We start from the raw sequence: 18,376 nt of genomic DNA, 5'->3' as shown, positions 1-18,376 counted from the left end.
TTTACACTGAACTGGCCCATATTTGGATCTATATGGGTGCAGTACAGTGTCGCTGTGTGTCAGGTTTGGCCCAAGTTAGGCCTTGGGTAGAGCTGAACAGATCGCCCTAATCCTGCTGGCCTACTTTAGTCACCCACACACTTGTGTCCAAGACTGTGATGTGCCCTCAGATTGGGGAAGGGGGTGGGGGTAGAGGAAATGTTTGTGTCTGTGAGTGCATGTGTGAAAGCAACCAGGATGAAGCATTCGAGCTGGGATGGAGATATTTGTAGGACAGACAGAGTCAAACACACACAGTCCTCCCCCTGTGGCTATGGCTGAGTCTTTCTTCTCAAAGGTATTGCAGGAGCCTGTGTCTGGTGTCCTAGAGGGACCATTTCTAGAATATTCTCTGGTAGACAGAGAGTAAGAGTGGTTCTGCATAGGTGTGGCATGGTCACGTCGTGACCGAGATCATGAAAACCAGGTTGGTACATGTTTGACTGATTGTAGCATAAGAGTGGTAATTATAATGAGAGGAGGGAACGCATGCATGAGCCGGACGGCTGGAGAGGGCCGGATTAAAGCGAGACTGCTCTGTGCGCTGGTTTTAGTTGCCATGGCAACCTTCATTACCTGGCACTTGGGAAAGGGGGAGTAAGAGATAGAGGGAAGATGGAGCGGGACAGGAGAAAAAAGGAATGGAGAGCAGCAGAAAGAGAGAAAAAAATGAAGATGTCTTAGGGAAAGGTGATAGAGAAGGCAAAACAAGTGGAGAATAGAGGAAGAAACGTTAGGCCCACTAGGAAACAAAGTAGAAAATTACAGTAAAAGAATTAGGGAGAGATTAGTAATATATGAAGAGGAAGGAGAATGACTGCTGCTTCCTTCTTTTACACCACACCTGTGTGTGTAAAAAATTAAAACAGGCAATACAAGCTATTTTATTTATGCCAGTTATAGAATCTACAAAACAAAAGAAAGCAATACTGAAGTCTTGAAAAGATGTTTGTGATACATTTTGGGTGTACTTTTTCAATGTTAAAATAAATAACATTGTTTAATATTACAATAATCATGTTTATTATTCAGAGACAAGCTATTAGTAAATAAATCCCCCAAAAAAGTGTACTGTAGCTCTGTGGGACTTCAAGAATTGCTCAGCATAGCAAGAGCAGCTGAACCGATGATGTGATTTTGGGGAAGGGCTACCTGCTTGTTTGATCAATGAAAGACAAGAGGAGTGTTCTGGAAACCTGTTTGAAAACAGTACTTTTTGCAGTTCCATTTTCTTGATGCTAGTGGCACAACAATTACATATTTCACATTTAAAAGAAGTTAAATAAGTTACAGTTACTTTGGAAAAAGATGTGTCATTCTGAAGTAAAGTCGAGAAAGAAATAATGAGAGAGCAACAAAGAACAGGTGACGGTTGAGCCTGTGTGGGACTGGGGGAATAAGAAGGTTGTCTGAGCGATCAGAGTTCCTGTAAGTGTCACATGACCCACTGCCCTGCACACCTGCCCGAGAGCGCTGCCAGTTGCCATAGCGACAGGGTCAGCTTTATGGAAAGCAGGGTTGAAGGTGGTGATGGTGGGAGGTGGGGCTGGTTGTGTTTGTGTCTGTGGTGAAGAAAGCAGTTATTTTTAAAATGCTGCAGGAAAGTGTTCAAAAACCACACTATTTTCTCTCACACACAAATCTAAACAGTGGAGAAATTCTGTAAGAAACCCCTTGAGCTGTAGAGGACTTAATGTCAGATTCAGATCAATGAACATCTGAATAATACACTACACAAAGAGAGTCTCTTAGCCTTATACAGTACATAGCCACCATAACCTTGGGGCGGTACTCATAAAGCCCTGTAGCACAGCACTCAACCAGGCACTGTTTTAAGTGACTGAGATCAGCATAAATGTGGAAAATGCAACTCAGAACCTCAAATAATATATGAGCTGTAAAGAATTTTGCCCATAAAGATGCCAGTCTGACTGGTGCAGAGTTGAGCTGGTTGCTGTGTCATTACTGCTGTCAGAGGCCTTTGAGCCTGTCAGAGTGACTCTAACTCCTGAAGTCTCATTCTGCCAAACAAGACTACAGTTTACTGGTCTAAAACAGACAGAATTGCTTTGCAGCTGTCTGAAACAAACCTGCAATGGTGTAATGGGTTTCATCTAGGGATTTTTGGGGCAAATTTATGGTTTAAGACTTTCACGGATTGTAGGTTTTTACATTTATTGTCACTTTACATCAGGGCTAATACGGCAAGCTGTTTCACAAGAAGCAAACAATCATAAACTAAACAGAGCTTACCTCATTAAATATTCATGAGCTTTGTACAGTTGCTGAAACTTCATATGCTGTTTAGTGGCATTGTTTGAGAGAAAAATGAAAATGTCGAACAAATGCAACTGGAGTGAAGATGAGAATGTGTTATTTGTTTTTGTACAGAGCTGTTACTTGTCTAATCAATGTTACTGACCTCATGAATATGCAAATAATAACATCAACCCAGGGTTTACAAATGTACAGTTGGAAATATAGAAACCTGATTTGAAACCCAGTAATACCCATTTACGGTGGTAGTGAAAAGCATAATAAAGTACGAGTAATAGGCCATGTTCACACTGCAAGCCTTGGGGGCTGTTCACACAGAATGTGTTTTTTCCATTCCACTACGCTACTTTTCCATTGCGTGTCTATGTAAACACACTAGAAAGATGTGTTTGACCATTGTACTCATGTCACGGTCCTCAAGTTAAAGCAAGATCGACTTTTAAAAAATGCATCTTGAGACCTTGAATTTGTCTTCACATTCCACTGCCCGCATCTCGTGTTTTTCGAAACAAAAACAGGTTCAAATGTGTGAATGGCCCTGAAATAATCTGCATGTGTAAAAGAACAGTAACAAAGATGCTACACAGAAAGCCATCATCCAAAAGAATCTTTGAAAAGACTCCAGACATCACAGAATTGAACAGTAATGAATGTCAATCTAAAGTGACGTATTCCGATGATACGACTGTTCAGACTTCATTGCAAAACATCGGACCTGTATGTGAATTAGGAACACACATAGAAGTGGCCAAATCAGAATTGGAAAGATAAGACTGCATGTGTTTTGTGCTGTTCACACAATGAAAAAACAGATTATAGTCACATGTGAGCAAATAAATCTGGAAACTTTACCTGTAGTCTAAAATAGCCATAGTTTTTGAATGTCGATCTTTCTTTTGTTTTTCATAATCACATTTTCTCTCTGTCTCTCTACAGTGTTCAGATGGAGGGGCAGCCCAGGACAGCTCTTTGAAGCGGGTTGCTGTGGTGGAGGATTTTTTTGATATAATCTATGCCATGCACGTTGAGATGGGGGCAGACCCTGGACGAGCACCCAAACACGCCGGCCAGAAAAAGACCTATAAGGCGGTGAGTTGTAATCATTCAGTGCATAAAAAATAGTCACGACACACTTCAGCGAAACTCTTTACTCTTGCTATAAAAGTACATGCATCATAGGCTTCGTGTGCAGCAATGTGCAAAACTTCCCTCTATTTATTATTATGACCACACAAGCAACTCTAAAATAGAACATCTGAGTAACTATAATAAGTGGAGGCTGTTACTGGGGCAACAGCAGCCATTTTGACACATCTGTTGCAATGTTGAGCCATTATAGTCTATAAAGCAACAAGGAGTCCAAACTTTAGATAAAAGAACACATTTTGTGGATTTGCTCTTTGTTTTTTTTTAATGCAGCAATGCACTTATGCATACTAGTGATTCTGGCCAGCTTTTTCTGACTCACACCCACCCACGCATGTGAAAAACAAACAATGCAATCTAAAATCTTTTTAAACCTGAACCTGTCTGCCCCACTGATGTAAGTCAACATTACTACCTCTCAAGCTGTCAAACATGACAAGACCCAAGTGACAAGTACTGCATCATGGGACGTAAAGCTGCCTGGTTCGCCAAGCCCAGAGGAAAACTGTATTCCTCAGAGTTTGCGCTTTCGTGAATCAAGAATTCTGTAGTTCTCAGTGGTGCTTTACAATTAATTCAGATAAAACCAAAATTGTGCTATGGCTTAGTTTGATTATCAAATTGCAATTGCTGTGATTCAGTTAAATAAATATATGCATTATGTGTTTCAGAGTGAAGTGCTATTGTGTTCTTCTATGCATGAACAGCTCATGATTTTGTGTTTTTAGTTCACAGTAAATGCAGCTTTACACAAAATCATCTGAATGTGCTGAACATGGACCAACCATCTTTCCACACTTCCAATGAAAATAGCATACAGTATAAACTGGCTGCTGTCAACAAAAGAGAACCTTTAAGGTGTCCCTGTAGTTTTCCACCAAAATAAAAAGTTTAACATTTGGAAATTTTAAAATATGACAGCCTTGAATATTAGAATTGTCATTTTACAGTATATAATAAAAATATCTGTTTTTTTAAATCACAGTAGTAACATTTATAATATTTTTTATTGTATATAATACTTTTATTTAGTAATAATATTTCTAAAATCATATTGGAAAAAAAATCACAGCATTTGGGGCAATACTACAAATATTGTGCAGTCCTACAAATAAGCACAACAAACATGGGTTGTATTTTATTTTTTAATCGCAATCACAGTTTTTATCAGGAAAAAAAAATCAATATTAAGATACTGAAATCGTGTTTATATTGAAATCTCTGACTTTGATAGCAGACTTGGGAAATCTGTGCACAGTTTGTGACTTTGCTGAGATATTTTCTCAAACTCAGCAATACATGTAATATTACTGGATATTTTCAGAAGAATAATCTGGGAAGCAGAAGATCCTTAATTTACTGTATATTAAAAGCAATTACTGAGATCTTGTTTGTGATTTTTCTTCCCTGTGGCATAGGACAAAAAAAATGGCATAGCCACAGACAGTGGATTTCATTTTGGATTAAATATCTAGCTGAATTTTAAGTTGCCCAACTGCAGGTATGAGTCAACCTGTGCATTACCTTGGCAAACCTTTTGTCTCTAGTGTACAGCTCTATTTTCTGTTTTATTGTCTCTTTCTCTGACTGTCTGAGAGGTCTCAAAAACTTAAGAGTGTCAGACAGAGTTTTTGTATGATATTTAGTGGAGGAAAAAAAGCACAGTGACCATTTTTGGTTCAATTCAAAACAACTCTGTCCAATTTCTTTTTTACTGGTGCTCATAATAAGGAGTACTTTCTCAGCCACTATTCTTAGGTGTAAAGGGAGCTGTGTGTGAGAGAGAGCGAGAGAGAGAGAGAGAGAGAGAGAGAGAGAGAGAGAGACTTACCTTTCCTTTTTCTGAGACACTGGTGAATGAAGAAGGAGGAACAAACATAACTGAGTTATTGACTGAATCTGAAGGACCAAATACACTCATATTGAGCTGTCATGCAACATTGTGAGAGGGATTTTATATCACATACCTTTATTCTTGTGCAGTGTAATTTCTCTATGAGGCTGCATTAAAGGGTTTTGTGTAGTGTGTATTGTAATTATGAACAGGCTATTATGTTTCTTAGCACATACATTCAGCATTGGTGTTATTGGGTTATTATGTTGCTTATTATTTGATAATGAGGGAGGGAGAAAGTCGTTATGAAGTACAACCTAATGCAGCATTTAGCAACTGATCCAATTAAATCAGAACACACAGAATACAGTGAACATATATTCTTCTAGTGGTAGGTAGGGGTGTAAGTGTGTACCTAGTATGCTTGATTGTCCTCTCCTGTGCTGTGATTCCTTGGTGTGTGAAAGCAGGTGTCGGGTTCCAGCCCCCACTAAGCTCTGTGCTAATCACCTAATTAAAGCAATTAACTGCCTGATAGCCATGTTTTTGACATTTGGCACACACTGAGCCACTCTAAAACCGCTGGACTATCAGACAAGCAAAGATCAGTTCACTCTAAGTTCTCACCGATTGGCTGTGACCTTCAGAAGTTAACTGTGATTGGCTTGATTTGCTCTGGTTGAACTGACTTTCACTGGCTGTAATCAGCTGAGATTCTGCTTGGTGGTGTCCAGAATCCTTTTGGTTTTACATACATGACCCTGTCCCAAATGCCACCCGAGACTTTCAGGCCCTGATCAGAGTCCATACTTTTGAGACGATGGCACCTGTGATGCGATGGCACATATGGTGACACGTGCCAGGTAGTATACTATAAAGTCTGCACCAGTGTGGGCTTTTCTGGAGGGTGATTGAAATAAATTAATATATTATATTAATTATTTTTATTGTATATTAATATTACAGTATCACTTAAAATGATTATACAAATTATTGTTTATCATATTTATTGTAAAATTATTTTTAGTGGTGATTTAAATAATAATAATAATAACAATAAATATTGAAAAATCATATATTAATTATTATTTCAATTGTATATTACCATATAATTATTATTATATTTATTTTAATATTTTTAAAGGGGTGACTAATAATAAAAATACTGCTACTACTACTAATAATAATAATTATATTATTGACTACTGGAAATGAATATATTAATTATTAATTAGTTTGACTGTACATTGAAATACAATTTAAAGTAATAGTTCCAGTTATTAATAATAATAATAATAACCACCATCACCATATTTAATATGATGTAAGTAACCTCTTATGCATTTGCAGATGTGCATATAAATCAACTATAGATATAATTATTGTAACTAAAGAAAAAAAACAAGATCACTTTTCCTGTCCTGACCTGCTACCCTTTCATACTGCTGCTGTTTGGATACTGCCCTCTAGTGGTGGAATGACAGGACTGCAGTGATACTGTGTTGAGATTGAGACCACTGAACACCACTACCTGAAATTCTATGCATTACTTTTTTGTATTCTTATTATAAAATTAAATGCATGTCTGTGTCTTTGAAAATTTCATTTTTGTGTATAAACAGTTTTCGTTGTCATACTGGACCTCAGTCTGTTCCTTTGTAGGAGAGAGAGGGGGGCATTAATTGGTTTGGACACACAAAGGAAAAGGAGCACCCCCAATACTGAAGTTGAAAAAGATGTTTGTGTGTGTGTGTGTTTTGGGAGTGTGCGGGGGTAGCAGGGGGCTGTGCAATGTCCTTGGAGCAACGTTCACCTCCTCTCCTCATCCAGTGCCCTGGAGAGCCCTACTGTCAGGTCTCATAGCACGACCAGCCCACAGAGACCAGCCATGCCAGACTGGGAGGAGAGGGCAGTCTGGGAGCATGGCATTCTGGGAGGTGCGGTTTTCCCTGTGTGGCCTTTTCCCTCTGTGCTGTCTAAGCCATTCCTACTGCTCCATCACTCTCTCTGTGTGAAGGTCGCACACAGAAAGCCTGCAGCAGAAGAAAGTAAGAGCAAAAGAGAGAGGTGCGAGAAGAGACAGGGACTGAAACAGACCAGAAAAGAGATTGAAGGGAAAAGAAAAGGGAGGTGTTGCAAAGGAGACATGAATTTTTTTACTTTTTGTGCAGTATTTATGTTGTCACTAGTATGAAAATGAATATCTCTGTTCCTAAACCTTCTATGCTGCAAAAGCTGCTGCCTTCTAAGCGAACATCTTTCATGTTGCAGGCACACCTATTATGCATTTAAATGTATCCTCAGTAGGCATCTCAGAACACAATAAACCATTTTTGTCATCATGCTCCCTCGTTTCTGCTTCTCTGTTTGTTTAATATCCCCCAAAATGTTTGCTGACTCTTTTCCACTCTCTCTTTTGGTTGTCAGATTGCAGAGACCTACGCATTTCTTCCACGTGAGGCGGTGACCCGTTTCTTGATGAGTTGTGGAGAATGCCAGAAAAGGATGCACATCAACCCCAGCACTGCAGAGTTTAAAGGTCAGACACAATCCTTGCACTTTAATGCCTAAATTTAAAATTTTTAATGGTTTTGAACGGCACACATTAATAAGTACCGCTGAGTAAATTGCTTGTTTTTGTTCATTTTATCATTAATTGAAGTTTTGGGAGTGCATCGCCCTTTAGCAGTAATTAGGAAGACGAGATTTCCAAAATCTTCATTAAAGTCACACTCTTTTTGATGAGCCACAGAGGCAAGACTAAAATTCTGCACTTCTACAGGCCCCTCGTAATTAATGCATGAATAATCCGCCCCACACGCTTCCCACAGTAAACATCAGATTTAAAAAAAAAAGATTGAAAAATAATGCTAAAGGAAAAATGCACACAATCCCTCTAGTCATGACATAGCAGACGCTGTGATGACCTTCAAATATGCCTTCTGTCTGAATATTTGCATGAATATTTAATTTAGAGACACTAGTGCTCTTACAATCAAAACAGCTTTATTATTATCATTATAGTGTTTTATGACTTATTAAATCAGCAGCACAACAATAAGCACCTTTATTTGAACATGAATCAGAAGGAATTTGTAGAGATTGGCTCATTTCTCTGCAGCTGAGATATTATGCTCTATATGATATAAGTCATCTATCTGCGCAGACATGACGTCGGTCTGCCATTAGTCACAGGCTGATGTGACTAATTCACACTGCCACAGATGAGCTTGATTTCTATGAAGCTGAAATAGTCTCAAAATGAAAAAAAAAGAAAGAAAGAAAAATGTGTGTGTATATATATATATAATTATATATATATATATATATATATATATATATATATATATACATATACATATACATATACATAAACATATTTATTATTCACAAATGTGTAAGCTAATTCACATTCACAAAAAAAGTTATCTCATAACTCATAACCTAATTCATATTTACAAAACATGATTTGCACATGCAAAACCAAATTTGTGCGTTTGGAGAGAATGAATGTTAAACAAACTTTAAATAGTGAATTAGCTGATCAGCTCCTGCCTGCAGGGGTTTCTAAAGGGTTGTGTCATCCCTGCTCTCCAAAGCAGTTTATAGAATAGAAATTAGCTATTGAACTGTTCCCATTATATAGCAGCTGGGAACCCTGTAGAGTCAGAAGATCTGTGTCCAAACAAAAGCCTGCCTGCATTTATTATGTTTGATTTTAACAAAGACCCAGGGGGTTTCGGCAGGGTCTTTTGGAGCTTTGTCTCAAGAGTGCCTTCTAGAGGACCAAACTGGGTCATGCACACTATAGGATTGAGTGAAACTATATTGGCCTTCAAATGAAACAATTACTTGCAGGACGTGTATGAAAGGTGTCTTATGAATTAGACACAAATCTTCATAAGTAATTAGCTTCATAAGTAATAAGCTACCTTTCAAGTTTCAAAAACATAAAATAATCTTACAGACCTCAAACTTTTGAACAGTTATATAATCAGTCAATCAATCAATAAATATGAACTTTCATTTGTTGTTTTTCACCCATAGAGAATGACCGGCCCACCTCTCTGGTACCAGACCTCATCGATTACAACATGCCTCTCACTGCCACCTATCTAAAACAGATGAAACTACAGTGCATGAACACCAATGAGCAGGTAGGTAGAGCAGGAGAGTGAGAAATACAAGAGTATGGAGTGAGAAAGAGATGCTTTGTTTTACAATACTTAAAAAAATGTCTGTTTGGTTTTGCAAGCACATACAGGTGCATCTCAATAAATTAGAATGTCGTGGAAAAGTTCATTTATTTCAGTAATTCAACTCAAATTGTGAAACTCTTGTATTAAATAAATTCAGTGCACACAGACTGAAGTAGTCTAAGTCTTTGGTTCTTTTAATTGTGATGATTTTGGCTCACATTTAACAAAAACCCACCAATTCACTATCTCAACAAATTATAATAACGTGACATGCCAATCAGCTAATCAACTCAAAACACCTGCAAAGGTTTCCTGAGCCTTCAAAATGGTCTCTCAGTTTGGTTCACTAGGCTACACAATCATGGGGAAGACTGCTGATCTGACAGTGGTCCAGTAGACAATCATTGACACCCTTCACAAGGAGGGTAAGCCACAAACATTCATTGCCAAAAGAAGCTGACAGAGTGCTGTATCCAAGCATGTTAACAGAATGTTGGGAAGGAAAAAGTGTGGAAGAAAAAGATGCACAACCAACTGAGAGAACCGCAGCCTAATGAGGATTGTCAAGCAAAATCGATTCAAGAATTTGAGTGAACTTCACAAGGAATGGACTGAGGGTGAGGTCAAGGAATCAAGAGCCACTACACATAGACGTGTCAAGGAGTTTGGCTACAGTTGTCGTATATTCCTCTTATTAAGCCACTCCTGAACCACAGACAACATCAGAGAAGTCTTACCTGGGCTAAGGAGAAAAAGAGCTGGACTGTTGCACAGTGGTCCAAAGTCCTCTTTTCAGATGAGAGCAAGTTTTGTATTTCATTTGGAAACCAAGGTCCAGTCTAGAAGAAGGGTGGAGAAGCCCATAGCCCAAGTCTCTTGAAGTCCACTGTTAAGTTTCCACAGTCTGTCATGATTTGGGTTGCAGTGTCATCTGCTGGTATTGGTCCATTGTGTTGTTTGAAAACCAAAGTCACTGCACCTGTTTACCAAGAAATTTTGGTGCACTTAATGCACCTTCTGCTGACCAGCTTTCTGAAAATGCTGATTTTTAATTTTCCAGCAGGATTAGGCACCTGCCCACACTGCCAAAAGCACCAAATGTTGGTTAAATGACCATGGTGTTGGTGTGCTTGACTGGCCAGCAAACTCATCAGACCTGAACCCCATAGAGAATCTATGGTGTATTGTCAAGAGTCAACTGAGAAACAAGAGACCAAAAAATGCAGATGAGCTGAAGGCCACTGTCAAAGAAACCTGGGCTTCCATACCACCTCAGCAGTGCCACAAGCTGATCACCTCCATGCCACGCCGAATTGAGGCAGTAATTAAAGCAAAAGGAGCCCCTACCAAGTATTGAGTACATGTACGGCCAACAATTCACTAAAAAATTTTTTTTATTGGTCTTATGAAGTATTCTAATTTGTTGAGATTTGAAGTGAGAGGTGAATTGGTGGGCTTTTGTTAAATGTGAGCCAAAATCATCACAATTAAAAGAACCAAAGACTTAAACTGCTTCAGTCTGTGTGCATTGAATTTATTTAATACACGAGTTTCACAATTTGAGTTGAATAACTGAAATAAATGAACTTTTCATGACATTCTAATTTATTGAGATGCACCTGTATATTGACATTAATATTAATTTGTATCGAAGTGTTGTTTCCAGTCTGTGTGTTTGCTGACAGCTCGTAAACTTGAATTCTAGAGACAATATATAATGCTAAATATGCCTCAGTTTCTGGGCAAAGAATTTAATGTAAAAGTCACCTACTGTAGCTCAAAGAAACTGCGACAAGGCTTTATGGTGTGGTTGTCAAGGTACACACTTATAGACATGGTTGCCTCAGCAACAGTATATGTGATGCCTGGAATAGCAAGATCTGGATGTGTCTGTGGGTCACTGTGCTATATCAGTGGGGTGATGGTAAATACACAACTCCCATCCTTATGAAAGACAGTTCCTTATAGCACTGAAATAAAACAGTACATAGATGTAATTGTAAAGTAAAGAGCATGTATGTAGAATATTTACATTGTATATGTTATATGTTCATAAAGGAAAGCTAAAGATACACCAGGGCACATCACTGGGTCAAATGCATTTACAGTTCCCTGAAAAGCTATCAAGATTCGTCTTATCCAGGATCACTTTAACTCCTGTCTGCATCTCATAACACAACATAGTATAAATGACATTGTAGTTAAGAAAGCTTGATAAGATTGGATGCAAAGTGTGAAATGTACAAAGTTTATTTTATATATTTTATTTTATTTTTGACATTAAGAAATATATAACATGCTGTTTGGCATTTAAATGTGTTTGAATAGGCAGTTTTTATTTATTTCTTTATGAACCAAGCCTGAACCACAAGCTCATTTTAGATAACTGCAGTAAACACTCCTAAACCAGTAGGAACATAGGTGGGTAGGTATATACTAGTAGGTATCCTACAGGTTTGTGGGTAAGGGGCGCCGTTGTACCACTCTCTATGAAATAAAAATAATCTGTACAATTTTTTTTTTTTTTTGCATGGAGTCCTTTGATTTTCCAGAACAAGAAAAGACAAAATATTTCTGGGAGGTTAGCTGAACAACATGTGACTTTATCTAGAATTGTTGTATTTGTTGAAAGCTATCTGTCCGTCGTGTTCAAAATAAGACACAGTTTGATGTACAATATGTAAATAAGTAAAATAAGTATGTACAAATGAGATGTAAAAACTGAGAGCACTATTATTTCTATGCATGTCACGTGGCAAATAATCAGATTGCACAGGCTAAAGATTGTTTAGAGGTTTTTTTTTCCTATTTTATTGCTTCCCTCTTAATGTAATTTACCCTACTATATGATGTGTTCTGGAATCTACATTCCTATCAACCAATCATTTCAGGTTTAAAGTTAGGATTAGGGCTGCAGCAGGGGCTCAGACAAAATTCTTATCAACAAATAATTTCTCTCAGATTATAAGGCAGGCTGTGGTTAGAGTAGTCTTACCTTCTGACAGCACACCAACGGGCCGTCTGTTGTTCAGTGACTGCCTGATGCATATTGCACTTTCTCCATCTGGCATGCTCAGTTTTACTTGGCTGGATTTACGCAACTTCTGGAGTGGGGACACACAGGATTTTTTTGTTAGTCCACCAGGAAACAAAGGTGCTGTGCTGATATAATGAACGCTGTTGAGGATAAAATAATCACTGGATTTGTCAAGTTTGCAAGGTTAGTGACATAAAATCTTTAAAAGATACTCAGAGATATGTTAGATGCACTCTGTAACAAGTAAACTAGATATTCCCACAGAGCACAATTATATTTTTTGTTTTCAGAGCTACACTACTGTACAGAAGTTTGTGGTTAAGATTTTTTTATGTTTTTGAAATAAGTATCTTATGCTCACGTTCTTTGATGTATAGAAATTTCAAAAGAAAAGCATTTATTAGATATATTTTTTGTAACACTTGCGTTAACATTAACATCGGCGTTCTTAAACCGATTATGCTTAATAAGTCGACAACGCACGTGATCATGTAAACGATGTAACCCGTTTTTTTGATCGAAGTAAGATCATAAATGACGTAAGCATAAACCGGTCGACACGGGTAGTTTTTTGCCTCTTACCCTGATTTCGCGCGTCATATAAACACATTAACCTGCTTTCTGTCGGCTTATTGAAGTGCGCGTGTGTGAAACGTGACAGGAACGTATGGTCAGTACAGATTTTAAGTGCATTCAGACAGAGCCGAGTTTTGCAGTAGAGAAAGAAGGAAATATATCACAAACGCAAGACTCATCCATGAACCAGAAAATGATAAAAACGTTAGGGTTAGGGTTAGCATTCTCATCTCGTGCAGCGGAAGTAGAAGTGGGTCAGCCAAACTCTGTAATTTCATGAGTGGATAATATATGAGCTGTAAGTTTCCTGCTTACATGTTGCAAGCTTTATTTAACATTACAACTGACAACATAGGCTATGGAATACTCAGAGATACGCAAGTGACTTTGTTATGATGTCACTACAGGGAAATAACCTGATTCATTAATAGTCATGTTAATGAGGTTTACTTACGTTGTTACTGATGTGCATGTAGATGAGGAAAATTATATTAATGATATTTGTGAGTTATCAGCTTATTGGTGTGCATGTAAAAGTGCTCAATGTAAAAGTATTTCTGTTACTTTTGATCAATTTAATGCTATATACAAGTATTAATTTCTCATTTAAAAAATCTTACTGACCCCAAACGATTGAACAGTCGTGTATGTCTTCCTCTTCCTTTTGTTTTATACCTGCACCTTTAAACCTGCATCCGCATTGATCTTTTATTGTCCACCTTTTTTCCCTCTCTTTCTCATTGCTTGTGTTACTGACGCTCCACTTGGTACCTAATGGAGTCAGCAGCGCACATATCAGCCCTCTAAACAATCCTCAGTGGGAACCCAATTTCTCACATGACTAAATCTATGAATCACATGTATCCATGTTTACAGTATGCACACGTGTGTATGTTTGCACATGCATGCGTTTTGTTTCACAGCTGTACAGGACAGTGTCAAATCACATTTATGAATGAACACCTGTCATGTTTTCAATCTGTACTTTAGATGACTGTTGGGATCATGATGAAAATCATTATAAAACCATATGGACCCAACATTTCAGGTCTCGGGCTTTCTGTCGCAATACTGCGAGTTTCAGAACAACAGGGGCCTCAAGCTCAAGCTAATGCTTGATGAATCTGTTATGTTAAATCAGTTCATTTGTGACCATTAAGTCCTCTGTGGGGTCCCAGGATGTTTTGTTTCAGACCTCTTTCCTGTTAGCAGTGCAGTGCTGAAAAGGGGAAGTGATCCTTTTGAGTGTGTTACATGGAGAGACAATTCACAGTGACAGTTTGGAAGGGAAATCATAGTGACTTTTTCATCTCTCACACATGTCTCCATCTACACACCTGCATTTCTCACCTTCTCTTGAGTCCCACTGATGATTACATTCTTCCAGTATGATCTAATCTTCAGGTTGCCATGGTAACAATAAACACGGAGTCTAGATTTGTTTGTTTGTGTGTGTGGGTATGCAGGGAGAGAAAAATTCTTGGTAATGTGATGCTAAATAAATTGAGCTTATTAGGAAGTAGAATGTACTTTTAATTGTCAGGGCAAGTTCAGGTATTTTAATAAATAAAGCTTGTTGCAGTGGCCTGCTGAGAATGGAGTAGTTTGATGCCCAGGTGCTTGAGGGTCTTTCGGAGAAACAAGGAGATCAATTTAATTCCCTGTTCAGAGTGCATTTCTAAAGAGGGGGATGGTTGGATAGAGAAATGACGGGTTTGTTTGTGATAAAAATGAGGAAGTGGCATACACGGGTGGGGGTGGATGCTAGTCTTTAACGCAGTGGCTACAAGATTAGCATTGGTATTGTGAGGGTTTGATCTGAGCAGATGGGTGACACAGGGTGTATTATGGGTTTTTCTGAGCCGGTTTTTGAGGGGTTGTGAGTGAAGGCGATTGAAAAAAGCATTGATACTAACTTTACCAGAAGCTCTAAAACCTGCTGTGAATCATGGTGAACTTTAAGTTCTTTAAAAAGTGTCTAAAATATATGCTTATATAAAGAGTATATTATGTTAATTCACATTAATAAATATCACAGCCTGTTATGGTTTGACATATTTTTGTCTTTTTGCATACAATTTACAAATATATATATATATATATATATATATATATATATATGTTTTATTATTTTGTGCTTTTAAGTTTATATATCTATCTCTATATGTTTGAAATATTTATTTTAGTTTCAGTAATTTTAGTATTTCTACTTAAACTTATTTCAGTTAGTTCAGTTACTTTACACTTAAGTTTTTCATCTAATATTTATATTTTAATTTTAAGGTTTATTTGATTTACTGAAAATGTTTTGATAGCTTTAGTTTTACTTAACAATAACAACATTGGAAAATAAACACTGCTGTGAAAGCATACATAATGTGGATTTACTACATGTAGCTCTACAATTCCCAACCATTGTGTGATACCTGAAGAAACAATAAATCTCTCATGATCTTCTCATGCTGTGTGTGCATCTTTTGGGTTTTGGCTCCAACAGGGTTAAAAATAGCTCCCCTTGTAGTCACTCATTATTTAAGAGTCTCCTCCTCCTGTCCCTTTCCACCACACTCTTTCCATCCCTCATCCCAGAATGTGGAGTTTCCTCAAGAAAGGACACACTGGGATGATAAGGGACTGATGTAAAAAAGAAAGCAGTTTGCAAAGTGAGATGTTGAATTTTTAATTTATATCTTACATATAGCAGCATGGTTGAACCAAACAAGAAGTGGTGGAAAGAGAATGTTTATTTTGAGACAGGTTTGAGGACTCTGGCTGTAACGAGATGCTGAGGAGGAGATTTGGGAGAATCTAGTGATGTCTAGGCAATAGTGGGGTGGGTGAGCTTCATTTCATGGACAGAATATCCTGAGCTCTCTGACCCCCCCTCTCACACACACATACAGGATGAGAGTTCGGTAAGCAGTGAGGATTTGGTCATGGCTGAGCCCGCGTGGGTCTCTACTGAGCGTGCTCCAGCCGCAGAGCCTAGCAGCCCCACCGCCCCGTATACAGAGAGGATGCCTACACCTCCACAGCCCAGCATTAAAGAGGAAGAAGGTACGATGTCTCTCTCTCACACACTGTGTTTATGTAGCTGTACATTTTATTGAAATAACAGCCACCTTTTACTGATGTTTGTCAGCATTTATCAGTGAAGACATTGTGCTGGTAAGAATGTGATAAGTGTCTAGTAAAGTTGATGTTGAAGAGGTGCCTGAAGGCCCTTTTCCCAGCACTCCAGCCTCTCTCGCTCTCTTCCATTACGCTCTGACAGATGTCGGTTAAATGAATGTCTGGGCCGGGTATGCCTAGCCATGCCAACACAGCCTTATTTTTTAATTTTGGTCTGTATGTGAAAATCGTCAGTGTGAAGTTCTATAATGTATGCCATTCTCAATTGTCTGGGCTTCTGTGATAGATAGATAGATAGATAGATAGATAGATAGATAGATAGATAGATAGAGAAAGATAGATATAGAATGAATGATAGATAGATAGATAGATAGATAGATAGATAGATAGATAGATAGATAGATAGATAGATAGATAGATAGATGGATGAATGGATGCACAGATAGTCAGATAGTTAGTTAGATGGATAGATTGATAGACAGTAAGTAAGAAAAATGTATCGATAGACAGACAGATAGATAGATAGACAGACAGACAGACAGATGGACAGACAGACATACAGATGGATGGATAGATAGATAGATAGATAGATAGATAGATAGATAGATAGATAGATAGATAGATAGATAGATAGATAGATAGATAGATAGATAGATAGATAGATAGATAGACAGACAAAAATCAAATAGTAAACATTATAGACAAAAGTACATATTCAGTTTATCAGACTATCTATTCTATTCTCAATCTGAATCATATCTATGTAATATTATATCTTCTTTATCATCAGTGTCATTGTTCATGTAAACAAAACAAGTCTACAAATTCTAATCTGTATCTGTAGATAATATAGCAATTGTTATAAATAATATAACAATCTCTAATGCAGAATGTACACAATAATCTTTGGCCAAGGGTCCCATATTTCCAGATGAGGATAAACAACTGCAAGGCTTCAGGGTGGTTGACCTTGCCCCCTTTTTGGAATTGAACACACTTCCTTCTTTTTACCAGCATTCGCTCTCGTGTCTCTAATTCAGCTGAGTGCAGGGAGGCTGGGGTGGCATATGAATGGGACAGGAGAGTAGAATATATGGGCAGGGGGAGGGGGACATGGAGATGTTTTTTAAAATGGCTGCTGGGACAGTCAAGGGTCTTACTGGGTGGTAGAGTGGGAGGAAGCAGCCTGGGTCACTTCTTTGTTGGCTAATCCTGTGTAATCTTGCTCCGAGGGGGCTGCAGGGAACAGCTCGGCTACACATACAGGCGCGTGCCCGCTTACTCCATCATAAGGAGAGAAAAAGTGACTAAAGGGCCGTGCACATGCACAGTGCACCTTCCCCTTGATGGACAGCTGTAGAGGCCCATCCAGGAATTATCCTAAAGAGGGATAATAGTATTTTAGGGATGGCGGTCAAAGCTGTGATCATAAAGATTACCCCTCTACTTGACATTGTAAGCTTGTCTGGTTTAAGCATGTTTGACTTATCACTGTCTCAGAATCAAAGTATAAATACTGTTTGTGACTGCACTTTGTCCATATGTGTTAGCTTTGAGGTAATCTACACTATGGTTCAATGGTTTGGGGTCAGTAAGGTTTTTTTCTGAAAGAAATTACTACTTTAATCAGCAAGGATGCATCAAATTGATCAAAAGACACAGTAGAGACACTTGTAGAGACAGTTGTGTGTGTGTGTGTGCATGAGAGACTTTCAGAAACAACATTTAAAAATCTTACTGACCCTAACTTTTTTTGTTAGTTTACTTATCTATTTTAATAAAACACAATTTTAACAGATTTACACATTTAAAATTTGTAGGTTTCTCTTCATGAAATGGGGAAAAAATAGTGCAGATTAATCCTTTACTAATACAGATTTTGTCCAATCTGATAATCACAGGGTCATCCAGGTTCTTTTTTCCCTACTGTTTATCAATACTGTGAGTTCAGACAGATAGTAGCAAAGGATGCATATTTGTATGCAACCTATGATGTGGGCCTGTGATATGTCCCTTACAAACTTCCTGTTTCAATAGGAAATATCAACAGGTTATAAAAGGTCCTATTCAAGCAATGCCATGGGGTCTTTGCTAACAACTATTTGTTTTCCCTATTTAATGAGTATTTGACTCATG

At 38.0% G+C, this 18,376-nt stretch overlaps 1 protein-coding gene across 1 annotated transcript in view; it reads left to right on the top strand.

Annotated features, from left to right (window-relative positions):
• Nucleotides 1–18,376, top strand: part of LOC109072692 (nucleolar protein 4-like) — a 38,916-nt gene that overhangs the window by 14,323 nt on the left and 6,217 nt on the right. The window contains exons 2-5 of the mRNA XM_042762187.1: nucleotides 3,253–3,405; nucleotides 7,724–7,835; nucleotides 9,344–9,453; nucleotides 16,012–16,165. Of these exons, the coding sequence (XP_042618121.1) occupies nucleotides 3,253–3,405; nucleotides 7,724–7,835; nucleotides 9,344–9,453; nucleotides 16,012–16,165 (529 nt within the window). The remainder of the gene's footprint in view (nucleotides 1–3,252; nucleotides 3,406–7,723; nucleotides 7,836–9,343; nucleotides 9,454–16,011; nucleotides 16,166–18,376) is intronic.

This window comes from Cyprinus carpio, chromosome A8, assembly GCF_018340385.1.
Source record: "Cyprinus carpio isolate SPL01 chromosome A8, ASM1834038v1, whole genome shotgun sequence".
Classification (NCBI taxonomy): domain Eukaryota; kingdom Metazoa; phylum Chordata; class Actinopteri; order Cypriniformes; family Cyprinidae; genus Cyprinus; species Cyprinus carpio.
Note: the sequence above shows the minus strand (reverse complement) of the source record. Positions and strands in the feature narration are given on the sequence as shown.